This window comes from Mesoplodon densirostris, chromosome 11, assembly GCF_025265405.1.
Source record: "Mesoplodon densirostris isolate mMesDen1 chromosome 11, mMesDen1 primary haplotype, whole genome shotgun sequence".
Taxonomy (NCBI): Eukaryota; Metazoa; Chordata; class Mammalia; order Artiodactyla; family Ziphiidae; genus Mesoplodon; species Mesoplodon densirostris.
In genome coordinates this window covers 80659643-80675605 of record NC_082671.1, presented here as the reverse complement: position 1 = coordinate 80675605, position 15963 = coordinate 80659643, and the positions used below count along the sequence as shown (strand labels likewise).

The 15963-nt window shown below is 41.2% G+C and overlaps 1 protein-coding gene across 1 annotated transcript in view; it reads left to right on the top strand.

The window, feature by feature from the left end:
- The window catches only part of UTP20 (UTP20 small subunit processome component), a 92374-nt gene that overhangs the window by 12394 nt on the left and 64017 nt on the right, over nt 1–15963 (top strand). The window contains exons 12-19 of the mRNA XM_060112774.1: nt 1196–1374; nt 6806–6961; nt 7105–7193; nt 9136–9241; nt 12767–12917; nt 13580–13642; nt 14450–14608; nt 15728–15804. Of these exons, the coding sequence (XP_059968757.1) occupies nt 1196–1374; nt 6806–6961; nt 7105–7193; nt 9136–9241; nt 12767–12917; nt 13580–13642; nt 14450–14608; nt 15728–15804 (980 nt within the window). The remainder of the gene's footprint in view (nt 1–1195; nt 1375–6805; nt 6962–7104; nt 7194–9135; nt 9242–12766; nt 12918–13579; nt 13643–14449; nt 14609–15727; nt 15805–15963) is intronic.

The window sequence follows — 15963 nt, the reverse complement described above, 5'->3', positions numbered from 1 at the left end:
CATGGAAATCTCTGTATCTCTTCTCTCATTTTTCCCTTTAGTCTTTAATATATATTTTCATTTGTCTCAGAAAAACACTTCTTTATACATGTCCTAGCCCTGTTGCTTCCTGCCCAGTGAGGGCTCTTTATTTCTCTCTGGTTTTCTTAGCAGCTGCATCTTTTCCGTCTCCCCTGGTCCCTGTGATCTTTTTTTAAAAAACTTATTTTTATCAGAGTACTCTATGTATGTTGTTTAAAATGTTGCACAGGGCTAAGAGGCACTCACTTCATATTCACTCCCATCTTCCTCACCAGGAACAAGCACATCTAATGATTTTTAGCTATTTTTTTCTAGTATTTACTTTATATTTTTAAATCATCTGAACATACTGCTTTTCCTTGACTCATTAGTTTTAGTCCTCGTCTTTAGGCTTCCTCCTGGGTAGGTGGATTTCTAGTTCTTTTACGCTTCTCATCTGCTCAACAAAGTTACATTATAAATTTTGGTTGAATTCATATTCATTAAATACTTAATCCCTATAATCAAGGAGTATTTTATAATTATATTTCCTTTTTTGTATACCCTTTCATTTTTCCTGAAGTTACCAGTTGCCTCATTCTTTAAAAACTTGAAATTGCTGGTGAGTCTGCCAACAGCATCATAGAATGCCTTTCACGTGGCAAACTGGCAGATCATTTGGCAGCTCTTTGTTTTTCTATTTTCTTTTTAGGAGACATCCCTCCTAGAGCCATTCAAGTCTGAACAGGTTGCTTTCTCTGCCCACTGCACAGATGTCATACTAGGACTTGCCTCTCTCCTGTTTCCTGGGTCCCGTGTCTCTTTCTCTTATTGTAGTTTCCCCTCTTATTTTGATGAAACACATTCTCCAGAGGTTCCTGAGAAAGGGTGAATGGAAGTAAAATTTTGAGATTTAGTGCATCTGTAAGTGCCTTTATTCTCTCCTCAAACTACATTACCAGTACGCTGGGTACAGCATTCTAGATTCTGTCATTTTCCCTTAGTTTTTCAGGCATTGCTCCATTGTCTTCTGGCCTCCACTGTTCCTTTGCAGAGGTCTGATGTCATTACGATTTCTGAGCCTTTATCTATGATCTCTTTTTTTCTCTGTGGAAGTGTTAGAATCTTCTCTTCATTAGGTGTTCTGAAATTTATATCTGTTGTTAATAAATGTGATTTTCTTTCTTATTTTTAGCTTTTTCTACCCACCTTTCTCTTGTATATTGAGAATTGCTTCCTGAGTGATGACGCTGCAGGCAAAGATGAAGCTCTGGCCATTTTGGCCAAACTCATTCTGAACAAAGCAGCACCTCCCACCACTGGCTCCATGGCAATTGAGAAGTACCCTCTGCTTTTCTCAGAACAGACAGTGGGGTAAGTTCTAAGTCTTCATTCCCTGTATTCTTGGTAGGATTACCCATTTAAAAATAATGCATTCAGAATACTGTAAAAACTGAAGATCTACATGTATTAACTGGAAAGATGTCCGTGATACATTGTTATGTGAAAAAAGCAAGTTGTAGGACTTCCCTGGTGGCACAGTGGTTAAGAATCCACCTGCCAATGCAGGGGACACAGGTTCGAGCCCTGGTCCGGGAAGATCCCACATGCCGTGGAACAACTAAGCCCGTGGACCACAACTACTGAGCCTGCTCTCTAGAGCCCATGAGCTACAACTGCTGAGCCCGCGAGCCACAGCTACTGAGCCCACATGCCACAACTGCTGAAGCCCGCATGCCTAGAGCCCGTGCTCTGCAGCAAGAGAAGCCTGCACACCGCAACAAAGAGTAGCCCCCGCTTGCCGCAGCTAGAGAAAGCCCGCGCACGGCAACAAAGACCCAATGCAGCCAAAAATAGATAGATAAATAAATTTTTAAAAATAAATAAACCAAGTTGTAGAAGAGTACGTGATCCCATTTTGCAAAGTTAAAACCAAAAGTATATATAAGCATAGGAACACGTGTGAAAGGATACAGAAACAGGTTATTTAACTTCAAGAGTGTGGTAAGTGAAAGAAAGAGGTCACTATTAATTTTCTCAACCTTTTATTTTAAAACAATTTATATTCATGTGTGGTTATAATAGGACAGAGAGTTTCCATATGCGTTTCACTTAGTTTCCCCTGGTGGCAACATCTTATTTGACTAGGCCAAAAAGTTCGTTCGGGTTTTTCCACACGATGTTACGGAACAACCTGAATGAACTTTTTGGCCAACCCAATACAAAAGCTTAGTGCAATATCACAACCAGAAAATTGACATTGGTACAACCCACCAACCTTATTCAGATTTACCAGTTTTACATCACTCATCTCTGTGTTTGTATGTATATGGATATATAGTTCTGTGCAATTTTATCTCATGTCTATTCACAACTACCACCAAAGTCAAGATACAGAGCTGTACCATCACTGCAAGGATCTCTCGTGCTACTTTTTCTTTTTCTTTTCTTTTCTTTATTTTTTTTTTTTTTTGCGGTACACGGGCCTCTCACTGTTGTGGCCTGTCCCGCTGCGGAGCACAGGCCCTGTACGCGCAGGCCCAGCAGCCACGGCTCACGGGCGCAGCCACTCTGCAGCACGTGGGATCCTCCCGGACTGGGGCACGAACCCATGCCCCCTGCATCGGCAGGCAGACTCCCAACCACTGCGCCACCAGGGATCCCTCGTGCTACTTTTTTTTTTTTTTTTTTTTTTTTTGCTGTACGCGGGCCTCTCACTGCTGTGGCCTCTCCCGCTGCGGAGCACAGGCTCCGGACACACAGGCTCCGCGGCCATGGCTCGCGGGCCCAGCCGCTCCGCGGCACGTGGGATCCTCCGGGATCGGGGCACGAACCCGTGTCCCCCGCATCGGCAGGCGGACTCCCAACCACTGCGCCACCAGGGAAGCCCCCTCGTGCTACTTTTTAATAGCCACACTCACCCTGCCACTCCCCACTCCATCCCTAACTGCTGGCAACCACTAGTCTTATTCTCCATTTTTACAGTTTTGTCATTTCAAGAATATTATATAAATTATGCAGTACAGCTTTTGAGATTGGCTTTTTCACTCAACACAATTCCCTTGAGACCCATCTAAGTTGTTGTGTGCATCAGTAATCCACTCCTTTTTATGTTGAACATCTTTGTGTGCTATTCCTGAGTAGTATTCCATGGTAATGGATGTAGCCGTCTGTTTAAACATTCACTTGTTGAAAGGAATAACTAGGTCATTCCTGGTTTTTGGCTCTTATGAATAAAGCTGTTATAAACATTCATGTACGCAGCTTTCCATTTCTCTGAGATAAATGCCCCAAAGTGGACTTACTGGGTTATAGGGTAAGGGCATGTTCAGTTTTGGGGCTTTTGTTTTTGTTTTGCAGTTTTTTGTTGTTGTTGTAGTTTTGTTTGTTGCTTCGTTTTATTTTTCATGTTCAGTTTTTGGGGTTTTTTTGCGGTATGCGGGCCTCTCACTGTTGCGGCCTCTCCCGTTGCAGAGCACAGCCTCCGGACACGCAGGCTCAGCGGCCATGGCTCATGGACCCAGCCGCTCCACGGCATGTGGGATCTTCCCGGACCGGAGCACAAACCCATGTCCCCTGCATTGGCAGGCGGACTCTTAACCACTGTGCCACCAGGGAAGCCCCATGTTCAGTTTTATAAGAAACTGCCAAATGGTTTTCCAGAGTGACTGTGCCATTTTACGTTCCCAGCAGCAGTATGGGTGATCCAGTTTCTCTGCGTCCTTGCCAGTATTTATTATTTTCACTGTTTTTTTGTTTTTGCCGGCCTGATAGGATATAGTGATATCTATCTCACTGTGGTTTTAATTTGCATTTCCCTAATGGCTAAGGATGTTGAACATCTTTTCATGTGCTTATTTGCCATCTGCATGTCGTCTTTACTGAAATATCTGTTCATTTCCTTGGCCCATTTTCTGATTTGATTGATTGTTTCTTTGCTGTTGAGTTTTGAGAGTGTTTATATATTCTACTACAAGTCCTTTTGTCTGCTTCGTGATGGTGCAAATATTTTCTCCCAGTCTGTAACTTGTCTTCCTTTGCTTAACAAGATTTTTCAGTGGTCAGTGTTTTAAATTTTGATGAGGTCCAATGTATCAACTTTTCCTTTTATGGATAATGCTTTTGATGTCAAGTCTAAGAACTGTTTGCCTAACTATAGGTCCCAAGTATTTTCTCCTATTTTTTTAAGTTTTATCATTTTATGTTTTACATTTAAGTCCATGATCCATTTTGAGTTAATTTTTATATAAGGTGTGAAGTTTAGGTCAAGTTTCCTTTTTTGCCTCTGAATGTCCACTGCTCTGGCCACATTTGTTGAAAAGGCTGTTCTTCCTCATTGAACTGCTTTTGCTTTTGTGTCAGAAATCAGCTGGGCACAAGTGTGTGGGACTGTTTCTGGCTCTTATTCTGTTTCATTGATCTATGTGTCTGTCCTCCTCTAATGCCACAATCTTGTTACTATAGCATAAAATAAATCTGGAAATCTTTAAAAAAATTCCTTACACTGTATTCTTCTTTTTCAAGATTGTTTCACCTATTCCTGGTCCTTTGCCCTTTTGTATAAATTTTAGAAGAAACTTGTCTATGTCTACAAAAAAAAAAACCTTGCTGGGATTTTGATTTGAATTGCATTAAATCTGTGGGTCAATTTGGGGAGAATTGACGACCCCCTAAAGAGACACAAAACTGTTACCTTTGTTTATGACAGGAGGATGGTAAAGAGAAGAAAGAAGTGACTATTAGCTTTCAGATTATAAACCTTTGCATTGTTTGAATTGTTAAACGGTCTATGGATTACTTTCTCAATTTCATTAAAAACAGTACATACTCTTTGGAAGTCGAAACAAAGTTTATGTAAATATTTGAGAGGATTCTGCTTACTGTGTTTCAAATAGTTGAGTGGGTGTGCCTCTAGAATTTATAGATCAGGAAACCAGTTCCCTTATCATTCCTAATAAATGGAAGCATACTAACTTAAGGTAAGTGCCACAGTTTCTGTATTTCTTTGTCTAAGAAAACTTCCATCACCCCGTAGAATAATACGTGAATGGTCACCTTTGTCTGAATATTCCTGATCACACTCCATCCACTTATCTCACAGATTTATTGTGAGAATAAAAGGAGATAATCGATGTGAAAAGACTCTTGAGAAGATAAATTTATTCCGTCATTTGACAGGTACTTATTGTATCAGACACTGTTCTAGGCACTGGGATATAATAATGAAAAAGAAAAAGGTTTCTTCTTGGGGGAGATGACAGTCTTGGGGGGACAGGCGTGTGAGGCAGATAAACAAACAAGTTAATTTTAGATAGTGATAAAAAGAAAAATAAAACAGGGCTTCGAGACAGAGTAGACAGAGAGGCAGCACTACTCCTGTCTAGAAAGGGGACCTTTGGTCCGATTGTAACGGTGGAAGGATCCAACCTGGCAAAGAAAGGCTGGGTGACAGGCTTTCCAGGCAGAGGGAAGCGTGCCGGCAAAGGCTCTGGGATGGGAGGAAGCCGAGTGTGTTTGAGGAACAAAAGGAAAGCCTGTGTGGATAAAGAGCATTGAGTAAGGAGGAGAGTGGAATGAGAGGAAGTGAGTGAAGGAGGGGAGGGTTGTATCACCCAAGGCCTTACAGGATGAGGCGAGTATGGATTTTATTGGAGGAGCTCATTGGCAGGTGTGACGAAGCAGGGGAATGACATGGCAGCTAATGAGTCATCTTTATAAAGCATCTCAATATTTTATTCGTAAGATTTTTGCCGATTATTGAGTTATGGTTAATACTAGAAAGACTGTATATCAAGGTATAGTGACTTTTAGAAATTACCAGTAAAATTAACTTAGTTATCTATCATAATTTCCAAGCATTCAGTATCCTGATAAGTATGAAATAAAAGAGAATGCCACTTTTTTGGTTAACTTTAATGATAAAAAGGTATAGAAATAAAAACCTGATATTCTACTTCTATTCCATAATAAGTTAACCAAACTGGACATGGAGGATTAATTATAAAAACAGATCAATTTACTTATTGTTTCTATGACTTTTCTTTCCACTGGATTTCTGTCTTTCACATAGGACTGAGGTATAGTTCACTGGCAAAAATAGAGGCAAACAAGAATACCACCAAAGTAACAGATACCTAAAACTGAATGTCATATTAGAAAATAGTGTTGAGTAACCACTTATCAGATTAAAGCCTCCGAGGAAGTTACTCCTTGCTTTTTTTTTGGCCACGTGGCATGCGGGATCTTAGTTCCCCAACCAGGGATCGAACCCACGCTCCCTACAGTGGAAGAGTGGAGTCTTAACCACTGGACCGCCAGGGAAGTCCAAAAGTTACTTGTAAGTCATAATCATTTTAGCGACATTTGTCAAATTCACTGTGATTCCTTTGCAACATCATTCTCCACATTGGTGAAGCAGTAAAATTCATGTCAGAAAGGAAAGAGGGGATGGAGGAAGTCAGTTCATGCCAATAAATTACCTCTCCAGTTCTTAAACACATGTCCATCAGCACAAAATTCAGAAATAATACCTAAAACTGGAAGAGAGTTGCTTTTAGTTATGAAGCAAATTAAAATAGAAAATAGAAGAAAGTAGAACTAATGGGGTTGAAAAAGTCTGTCGCTGAAAAATCAGTAAATGAGTCACTTTTGTTTAGTTACTTGTATTCAACTGTCACCACCAGTTCCTTCCTTCCCGCTAATGCTCCATGCATGGAAAGGAACCAATTTTATTTCAAACTTCAGAGGGCAAGAGCGATTATATCCTCTCTTATTTTAAATATTTGTTTATCTTTTCTTCCTTCAGATCCAATATAAGGCAGAAGAAGACCAGATCCAAGGGAGGAAAGGAACAGATCTCAGTATTAGATCATCTTTTATCTATAATTCAGTTACCCCCAAATAAAGAGACTACTTACCTTTCATGGTCTTGGGCGGCCCTTGTCGTGTTACCTCATATTAGGTGAGAAAATCAACTGTGTTTAATTGTGAAAGGTGTTTTAGCAAGCTGATGAAAACATTTATTAGCCATTTTTTGCCATTTCATGAAAAAGCCATTGAATGCTAGTCTGAGCATTTCCCTTTTTCTCCCCACTTCTTGGACAGACCCCTGGAGAAAGAGAAGGTGATACCCCTAGTCACCTGCTTCATAGAGTCACTCTTCATGACTGTTGACAGTGGGAGCTTTGGAAAAGGTCAGTTACAATCACCATTTGTTCTCTTGTCTGTCTTTTCTGGCACACCCAGAGTAACTGTAAACACACAGATACCAGAGAATAGTACTGCCGTTGTGTTCTGGCAGAACCCCCTGTATGTAAATAGGAAAAAAAGAGACCGAGATGGAGGCGTTACCCTTGTACCTCATAATGTGGTGACAAAGTCAGGACAGCTTGAACATTTGCTGAGTCCAAAGGTGAAGTAGTAGAAGGCTGCCATGGTCTAAGAAATCAGACTCAACTTCGAGTCCCAGCTTGTGTCTTGTTCCTGTCTTCCACGCCCAGTCTAGCCCTGGTATACACTCGTGCTACAGGCATTTGCTTACCTAGAGCAAGACACTCTCTTGTATGTCCCTCTGGCTACCATTGCACATGTGTCCCTTCTGCCTGGAGTCCTTTCTAGGTCTTTCATCATTTGGTGAACTCATGCTTAGCTTTCAAAACTCAGCTCAGGGCTTCCCTGGTGACGCAGTGGTTAAGAATCCGCCTGCCAATGCAGGGGACACGGGTTCGAGCCCTGGTCCAGGAAGATCCCACACGCAGCGGAGCAACTAAGCCTGTGTGCCACAACTACTGAGCCTGTGCTCTAGAGCCCACGAGCCACAACTACTGAAGCCTGCGAGCCTAGAGCCCGTGCTCCGCAACAAGAGAAGCCACCGCAATGAGAAGCCTGCACACCGCAACAGAGAGTAGCCCTCGCTCACTGCAACTAGAGAAAGCCCGCGCACAGCAAAGACCCAAGGCAGCCAAAAATAAATAAATTAAATTAAATTAAAAACTCAGCTCAAACACAGTACCTCTAGAAAGGTCTTCATGACTCATACAGGCAGAATTAGACTGCCCTGCCCCAAACACCATTTCCTGTTATATACTTGTCCATCTCCCCCAACTAGCTGAGAACAGCAATTTAAAAGTAGGTATTTTGATCAAAATAAGATTAATAAAAAAAAATTTTGCTACAAAAATAAATAATAATAGGTGTTGTGTTTTATTCTAGCATGGTATTTTTTTTCCTAACACGTGTATAGTACTCATTCATTTAAATATTAATTGCTAGGTTCTGTGTTAGATACTAAGCAGACATGTTAAAGAATAAAGTAGACCTGCCCCATTTCCAGTGCTCAGTAGCCACATGTGGCTAGTGGCTACCATATTGGATTGTGAGTACATTTGGCAGAAATATAGAGCCTTTCTACCACTGCAGAAAGGAAGTTCTGTTGGATAGCCCTTTTCTAACTAGAGCAGGTGTTGGCAAAATATTTGTGTAAAAGACAATACAGTAAATATTTTAGCTTTTGTGGGCCACATTGTCTTCAGTCTTTGTGGCAAATTCTGTTTGTTTGTTTGTTGTTTTAAACAACCCTTTAATAATGTGAAAAGCATTCTTAGTTTGCTGGCCATATAAAAACAGACTACCCGCAAGATCTGACTAGTGGGCCATAGTTTGCCAACCTCTGGTCTAGGATTAAATGATTATCTAATTAATATAAATTGAGTCAATTATAGGTAGTAGCCATTGGATATGTGATTTCTTATAAATTTGAGTCATAAAATCAACATGAGTTTTACACAAAGATAATTTCTTAGCTTTTGAAAAGTCTAAGTCTATTCTCAAAAGTTCTAATTTTGATAATACCAGTTGGTAGAACCATTGAATTTTCTCCTCATCTCAGTTGAAGGGAACGTACATTTTTATTCTCTATTTCTGAATATATTTTTCTCTTAAGAAAGTTAAAATATAAGACTTGGAACCCCCTTTCAGTTCCTTTCTGTTATATTCTGACATTTGACAGATAATCCTTTAGAAGGCACAGATTCACTTTAAGAACTCTGTATAAATACCAAGTGGTAGATAAAATGAGATGTCTATAGTTATTGTGTCAAAGAAGTAATGGGTTTTCTCCTGTTTTTCTGCCTTAAGGAAACTTATTTGTTCTTTGTCAAGCTGTAAATACTCTGCTAAGTTTGGAAGAATCTTCTGAACTTCTTCATCTGGTTTCTGTGGAACGTGTGAAGAATTTAATATTGTGAGTAAACATATCTTACATTGAGCTTAATAATGAATGAAATATAAAAGCTTCTGTGTTGGCAAAATCTTGGATCTATTTTTTACCTGAGTTGTATTCCTGTAGGAAATTTATTATTGATTTAAATCCTCCAGTTAAAATAAGAACATTTTTGGATACAATTTTTAAATACAGATTCATCTTTGTGAAAGGGTATTTTACTGTGTATGTAAATCAGTGTTGCAGAGTGAAGTGGGTGTATAATGCTGGTCACATGACATGGCACCGTGGCTCCAACATACACGTTTCTGCTTTCACAGTGTTTCTCAGCTTGACAAACTTAGCACTTCAGAAAACTTTCCTGTGGTCCTTTTACTACATACCAAAACAATCCAGTTTTGGGGTTTTTTTAAGTTTATTTTGATTTGGGTCATAGCACAGGGCCGTTACTGGGAGCCATTCATTGCTCGGCTTAGCACCCTTTCTAAAGGTCAGGCGTTTTAAATATCTTGTGAAGTAGTAGTTTGCTTCTGTTTCTGGAGTCTAGTCCATTTTATTTACATGCTTTTAACAACAGATTTGCTCATTTACTTCATTCAATAAGTATTCATTGTTTTTCTCATGTACCAGGCCCTGTTCTTGGCACTGGGAGACACAGTAAATGAAACACACAATTCCCTGCCTTCATGGAGCTAACACACTAGCAAGAAGATATACTAAACAAAATAAACAAGTAAAATATATGGCATGTTAGACAGTAGTAAAGTCGGGACAGCGAGAGTCTGGAGGCTGGGGACAAATAGGAGTTTTAACTAGGGAAGGCCTCACCAAGGAGATATTTCAGCAGAAACCCAGAAGCAGCAAGGGAGTAAGCCCTGGGGATGGGATATCTGGGACCTGGGGCACTCTGTCCCAAACCCAGGGAAGATGTGAGTGCCGAGGCTCTGTGTGGGTGCCTTGCTTGAGCAGCAAGGAACTATTGTAGCTGAGTAGGGCGAGGAGAGGGTAGAAGGAGAGGAGGATATGGGGCGCGTGGTGGCAGGTAGTGTTTGACCTTTGGCCATTGTAGGGCCTTGGCTTTTACTGTGAGTGAAAGGGGAAGCCACAGGAGGTGTTTTTGGCAGGAGAGTGGCGTAGGCCAAAGTAGGATCACTCAAGCTGCTATGTCGAGAAGAGACTGAAGGAGGGTAAAGGAGACCAGTTAAAAGACTTAGTGCAGTAATCCAGAATCTCTGTACATTCCCCAATCTGGGCAAGGCCACTGTCTCTCTATTGTTAATTGAATTGCTTTAAATTTTTTTAAGGAGGAGTTTTTCTTTGTTGTCTTCCTACTTACCGTAATCCGTATGTGTTCCCTTTTTTTTTTTTTTTTGCGGTACAAGGGCCTCTCACTGCAGCAGATGCGCAGGCTCAGCGGCCATGGCTTATGGGCCCAGCCGCTCCGCAGCATGTGGAATCTTCCCGGACCGGGGCATGAATCCGTGTCCCCTGCATCGGCAGGCGGACTCTCAACCACTGTGCCACCAGGGAAGCCCCCCCCCCCTTTTTTTAAGTCATTCTGTTTAAACTTCTCACACTGTATTCTTTGGTGGGAACAATTTAAGGCATCTGTGGAGGTTTTAAAACGGAAAAGCATGCATAACAGAGTGGGATTTGTCTGTCCCCTGTGGAAGGCCAGCTGGCATCCCGGGCAGGTGCTTTTAACCTAGGAGGCCCAGAAACCTCTAATAGGAGCGAATTGGCTTGGAGGGTGGCAGTGCAAGTTTTCATTTGTGAAAGTTGTAGATGCAGGCCTCAGTGCTGGGTGCTGCACTAGCTACTGGTTACGCCGGAGGTTTCACAGCCAAGACAACCCGGATTTGAACCTTGTCTTCATCACTTACTAGCTAGATAGCCTTGAGTAAGTTAGTTAATCTCAACTTTATTCTCTCTCAAAAGGGAGTAGCAGTACTTACCTCGTGGAGATTGAATTAGACTGTGCGTGCAGTAATAACAATACACAAATTGCATTTATTGAATTTTTATTATGTGCCGGTCACTCTTCTGAGTACTTTCCGTACATTATTATTACGTTATTATTGTAATCCTCACAACAACTCCCTGAGGTATAGGTACTGTTAACATTGTAGAAGGGGGAACTCGAGTTCTTAAATAAATCCAGAACCCCAGCTGCTCAGCACCCGCTGCCACCCTGGTCTCCACCTCCATCTCTCATCTGGATGACTGCAGTAGCCTCCTAACAAGTTTCCTTGCCTCCATCCTTGCCCTGCTGCTGTCTGTTTTGTACCCAACAACAAGGATGATTCTTTTCCGTGAAAGAGAACATGTCACTCTCTTTGCCACCAACCCTCGGAAATAGTGATTTTCAACCACGGGCCGTTCTGGAGACGTTTTTGGTCATCGCAGCTGGGGGCTGCTACTGGAGTGTGGTGGGTAAGGAGCGCCCTGCTGTGCACTGGACAGCCTCACAACAAAGAGTCACCTGGCCCGCGTGAGCAGAGCCACTGATGAGAAACCCTGCTCTCGTGGCACCCAGCCTGCTCGGGATAAAACCCGCAGTCCTCATCATGTTCCTTGGGGCCCTGTGTAGTCTAGGCCCTGGCTTCTGGCCTCACCCCCAGCCACTCCTCCTTGTTCGCTCCGTTCCAGCTGCACTGGTCTCCTCGATTCTCCTCACATAGGCAAGCACACCTGTCTGGGACTTGGCATCGCTGCTCTCTCTGCCGGGAATGCTTTTCTTCCAGATGCCTTTTGGCTCACTTCTTGACTTCCTTCAGTCTCTGCCTTCCGTGACCACCCCCATATCAAACAGCACTCCTCTCCACCCCCTCGCCCTCTCGCCTTCTCCCCCATGCACCAGTCTCTCAGTCCAGCCTCCTTTTCCTGATTCACTTTTCTCCATTGTCCTCGTCACTGTCATTATTTATGGTTTATATGTGGGTGACCTTCCCCTATTAGAATATAAGCTCCAGGAGGATAGGGACTTTTTCCTTGGTTTCCTGCTATAGCCAGTATCTAGAAAAGTCACTGGTACATGGTAGGTACTCAGTAAATATTTGTTGGAGGATAGCACATAGTGGTTAAGTGGCTTGTCCAGGGTTACATGGATGATGATGATGATGGGCTGGCTTCAAGCCTGGGCTGCCCTACCCCAGAGCTGATGTGCCGGCCCCCTGCTCTGTACTGCTTCCCTCATAGCTCAGTACCTGGCACATGGAAAACACTCAGTGAATATTATATATCCCCCCGTATGTCACTGTCACTTATGAGTATGTGGATTGAAAAGACAGCATTTGACGTCAGTCAAAATACCATATTATAATCCTGCCTCTGCCTCTGGCTGTGTGTCTTTCCTTGAGTGTGTGGCTCACTGTTGGTGGACCTCAGCTTCTTCATGTCTCAAGTGATGCTAAATGTCCATGTAAAACTTTCACCTGTTCCCTCTTACATTTCCTTCATCTGTGATAATTTTCTGTGGTTTCTAGTATAGCCTAAGTTCTCTGTGGTGTATGGTACAGTTTGGGTCTAATAAATATCTCATTGCAGAGCGTTTCCTTTGGAACCATCTGTGTTGCTGTTGGCTGATCTCTATTATCAGAGATTATCCTTATGTGGCTGCAGGGGGCCACTTTCAGAGGAAGCTCTAATGGAATTATTTCCCAAGTTACGAGCAAACATTTCAACTGGCATATCCAAGGTACTGCGGCTTCGTGGTGTGTTCTCTGCCTCTCATCTTTTGTTTTATACGTGTATTGCCAGTGGTTGTCAGAGCTCCTTAATCAGAAAATGCTGCTTTGGGGTGGTTTCTATTTAAAGCAGTGATTCCTAAACACTGACCTACAAACTGATTGCAGCAGGATTAATTGGGGCACTTACTAAAAATATAAATTCTGGGTTCCAACACCCTCAAATTCTGATTCTGCAGGCATAGGGTGGAAGTGACGTATCTGCATGATTTTTCAAAGCTCTGTAGGTGATTCTGCTGCTCATTCAGGTGTATAGAAATACCTGAACATGTTATTTAGAAAGAAAAACCATTAATTTCAGTGGAATTGTAAGCTTAATCAGATTCTTTGCGCTTATTTACAGAGATGCTTATAGTGTCATAGTTCAAAGAAGCAACACCATTTTATGAGCAACCTTATCTTCTCAGTCTAGTCTGGTCATTAATTGTTCCACGTACCATTTGAATAAGGTGTCAGTTGGTGTTGAATATGAAATAAGGAATAGAATAAACATGTATTACTCTGACAAGTGGTATATCTTTCATAATTCCATGAAACTTAGGTCTCACTGACTCTTAATCAGTTTCTTATGTTTAAACGTTGGAGTTTGAAACATGCCTTTTAATTTCTCTAGATTCGGCTTTTGACAATAAGGATCCTAAACCACTTTGAGGTTCGGCTTCCAGAATTAATGGAGGTATTTTAACTGTTCATTTTGGGTAACTTTTAAAAAATATAACTTGACATATTGTTTTCCAAAATGATAATTTTACAGAAAATTCAAATACCGTGTAAATATCTATCACAAAGTTTGAAAAAAACTTTTTGCAATTCTTATTCCCATCCCCTCAGCAAGGCCACCACTGAAAATCCACAGTTAGTTGGTGACTATTCTTTCAGACTTTTTGTATATACACACATCATTTAACCAAATGGTGTCATGTAAGTTTTTCCATATCCGTACCTCTAGCCCTACCTCATTTCTTTTGAAGTTTGAATAGTGCCCCACAGTTTAAAATATTGTATTTAACCAGTTCCCTCTTGATGGATGCTTAGGTGGGTTGTTGGTAGTTTTTCAGCATTTCTAATAATACTGCCGTGAACATCCTTACACAGATATCTTTGTTCAGGGAAACATTTCAGTAATGCAAATGACTACTTCCAGAAGTAGAAATTACTTCTACTTAGAAGTAGAATTGTACAGTGAAAGTATATATACATTTTCTTTATTTCAAAAGATATTGCCAATCAACTTGAGTGATTTTGAGAATTACTTTCCTGTTTTTTACTTGTCATGTCTATGCTAGACACTAAACCTAGATAATCTACCAAAAAGTAAATGACGTGAGGAAGAATGAATCATTTACTCAAAAAATGTGTTGCTTATTTAATTTAAAACGTTAATATATGCCAGTTTTTCTTTTTTAGACTTCTGTTCACATTTAATGTTCTTTTTGGAAAATCAAAATACTGACCTGCCTCCTGGTTTCCTCTGGTTGTTCAGGATGACGGGCTCTCAGAGCGTCAGTCTGTCTTTGCTATATTACGCCAGGCAGAACTTGTGCCAGCCACTGTGAATGATTACAGAGAGAAGCTTCTTCATTTGAGAAAACTAAGACATGATGTGGTACAGACTGCAGTCCCTGATGGGCCGTTACAGGAGGTAAAAACAGTGTTTTTTGGGTTCTTTTTTTAACTCAGTTTATACTTTAAAGTCTGTTTAGCTGGCATTTGAAAAAAGAGAAGCATACTAAATAGTCACCAAAAAAAAAAAAAAAAGAGAGAGAGAAAGAATTTTTAAAAGCAAGAATTATAAAAAAAAAGAAATTAAAACTAAGTAAATACCCAGTTCTGTTCAGTGCTTTGAGTTAAATGGCTCTGCAGCCTTTTCAACAGTAGAAATAATTTACTATCCTCCCTTCTCCTGAGTATGTGTGTAGTGTGTGAGGGTAGGTAGTAGGTGGCAGCAGGAGGAACAAGGTCAAGTTGACAGCCTGATACTCATCTCCAGATTTGTTCACTGCTGCAGGACGTCAGCCCTCTACCTTTTGTATCAGGGATTTTCCATCCATGACCCTTGAGGATACATCACTATACCTTTGGGAAGAAGGCCAAGTGGAGGCCTTCCCCTTTCAAGCAGAGCAGTTCTTTCCTTAACCTGTTCTGTATATCAGCATCCTGTGTTATGTTCCATTTGGAAAAGGGCTCTGCTGCTAAGGTAGACACAAGCACCCCACCCCCAAATAATAATAGAACTACCACTTTACCTGATGTTTCCTGAGCGAATGGGGATGCTAGTGACAGTGACTGTCATTCCAAAAGGAGACTGAAAACTTCAGACCCTCTGAACTGAACTCTTTTAATGCCTAGTTTTGAGAACTCAACACATCTGCTTATAAAGCCTCAGCTGCCATTCACATAGTGCTTTGCTGGGTTCTTTGGCACCTGTGCTTTACTGATTACCGTTCAAGTTTTGTCTTGTCAGGTGATGGCAGTATTTGTTAGGAGTGAATTTAATCATGAATCAAATCTGTTTATTCAAATATATCCTTTATTCGTGAACATCTGGAGTGAGTTTGAGTACTATGTTTTCTTAAGTGATTCTTCTCTATTAAATAGCGAGTGACATTTTGGGGAGAGGAGGAAAATGACTGTACCTGAATTTTGGATTGGCACCTGCAAGTTTTTTCTTAAAGCAGAAGCTTCTTTCCAAACCTCAGGTTGTCCAAGTCAGGATCCTTGCATTTTGGTGCTAATCTAAACTAATTTCCTATGCTTGCAGATACCACTTCGTTATCTGTTAGGCATGTTATATGTTAACTTCAGTGCTCTCTGGGATCCTGTTATTGAACTCATAAGGTAAGCCTGGGTGAAATGGATGAAGCTGTTGTGCTTTCACTACTGCAGAATGATGATGGAGCCAGTATTATACTCTGGGGTGTGATTTAAGTGAATGGGTGTGTATGGTATTTATAGCTACCTTAAAGCCTTTGTGGGACAAGGTGAAGAAAAAGTAAA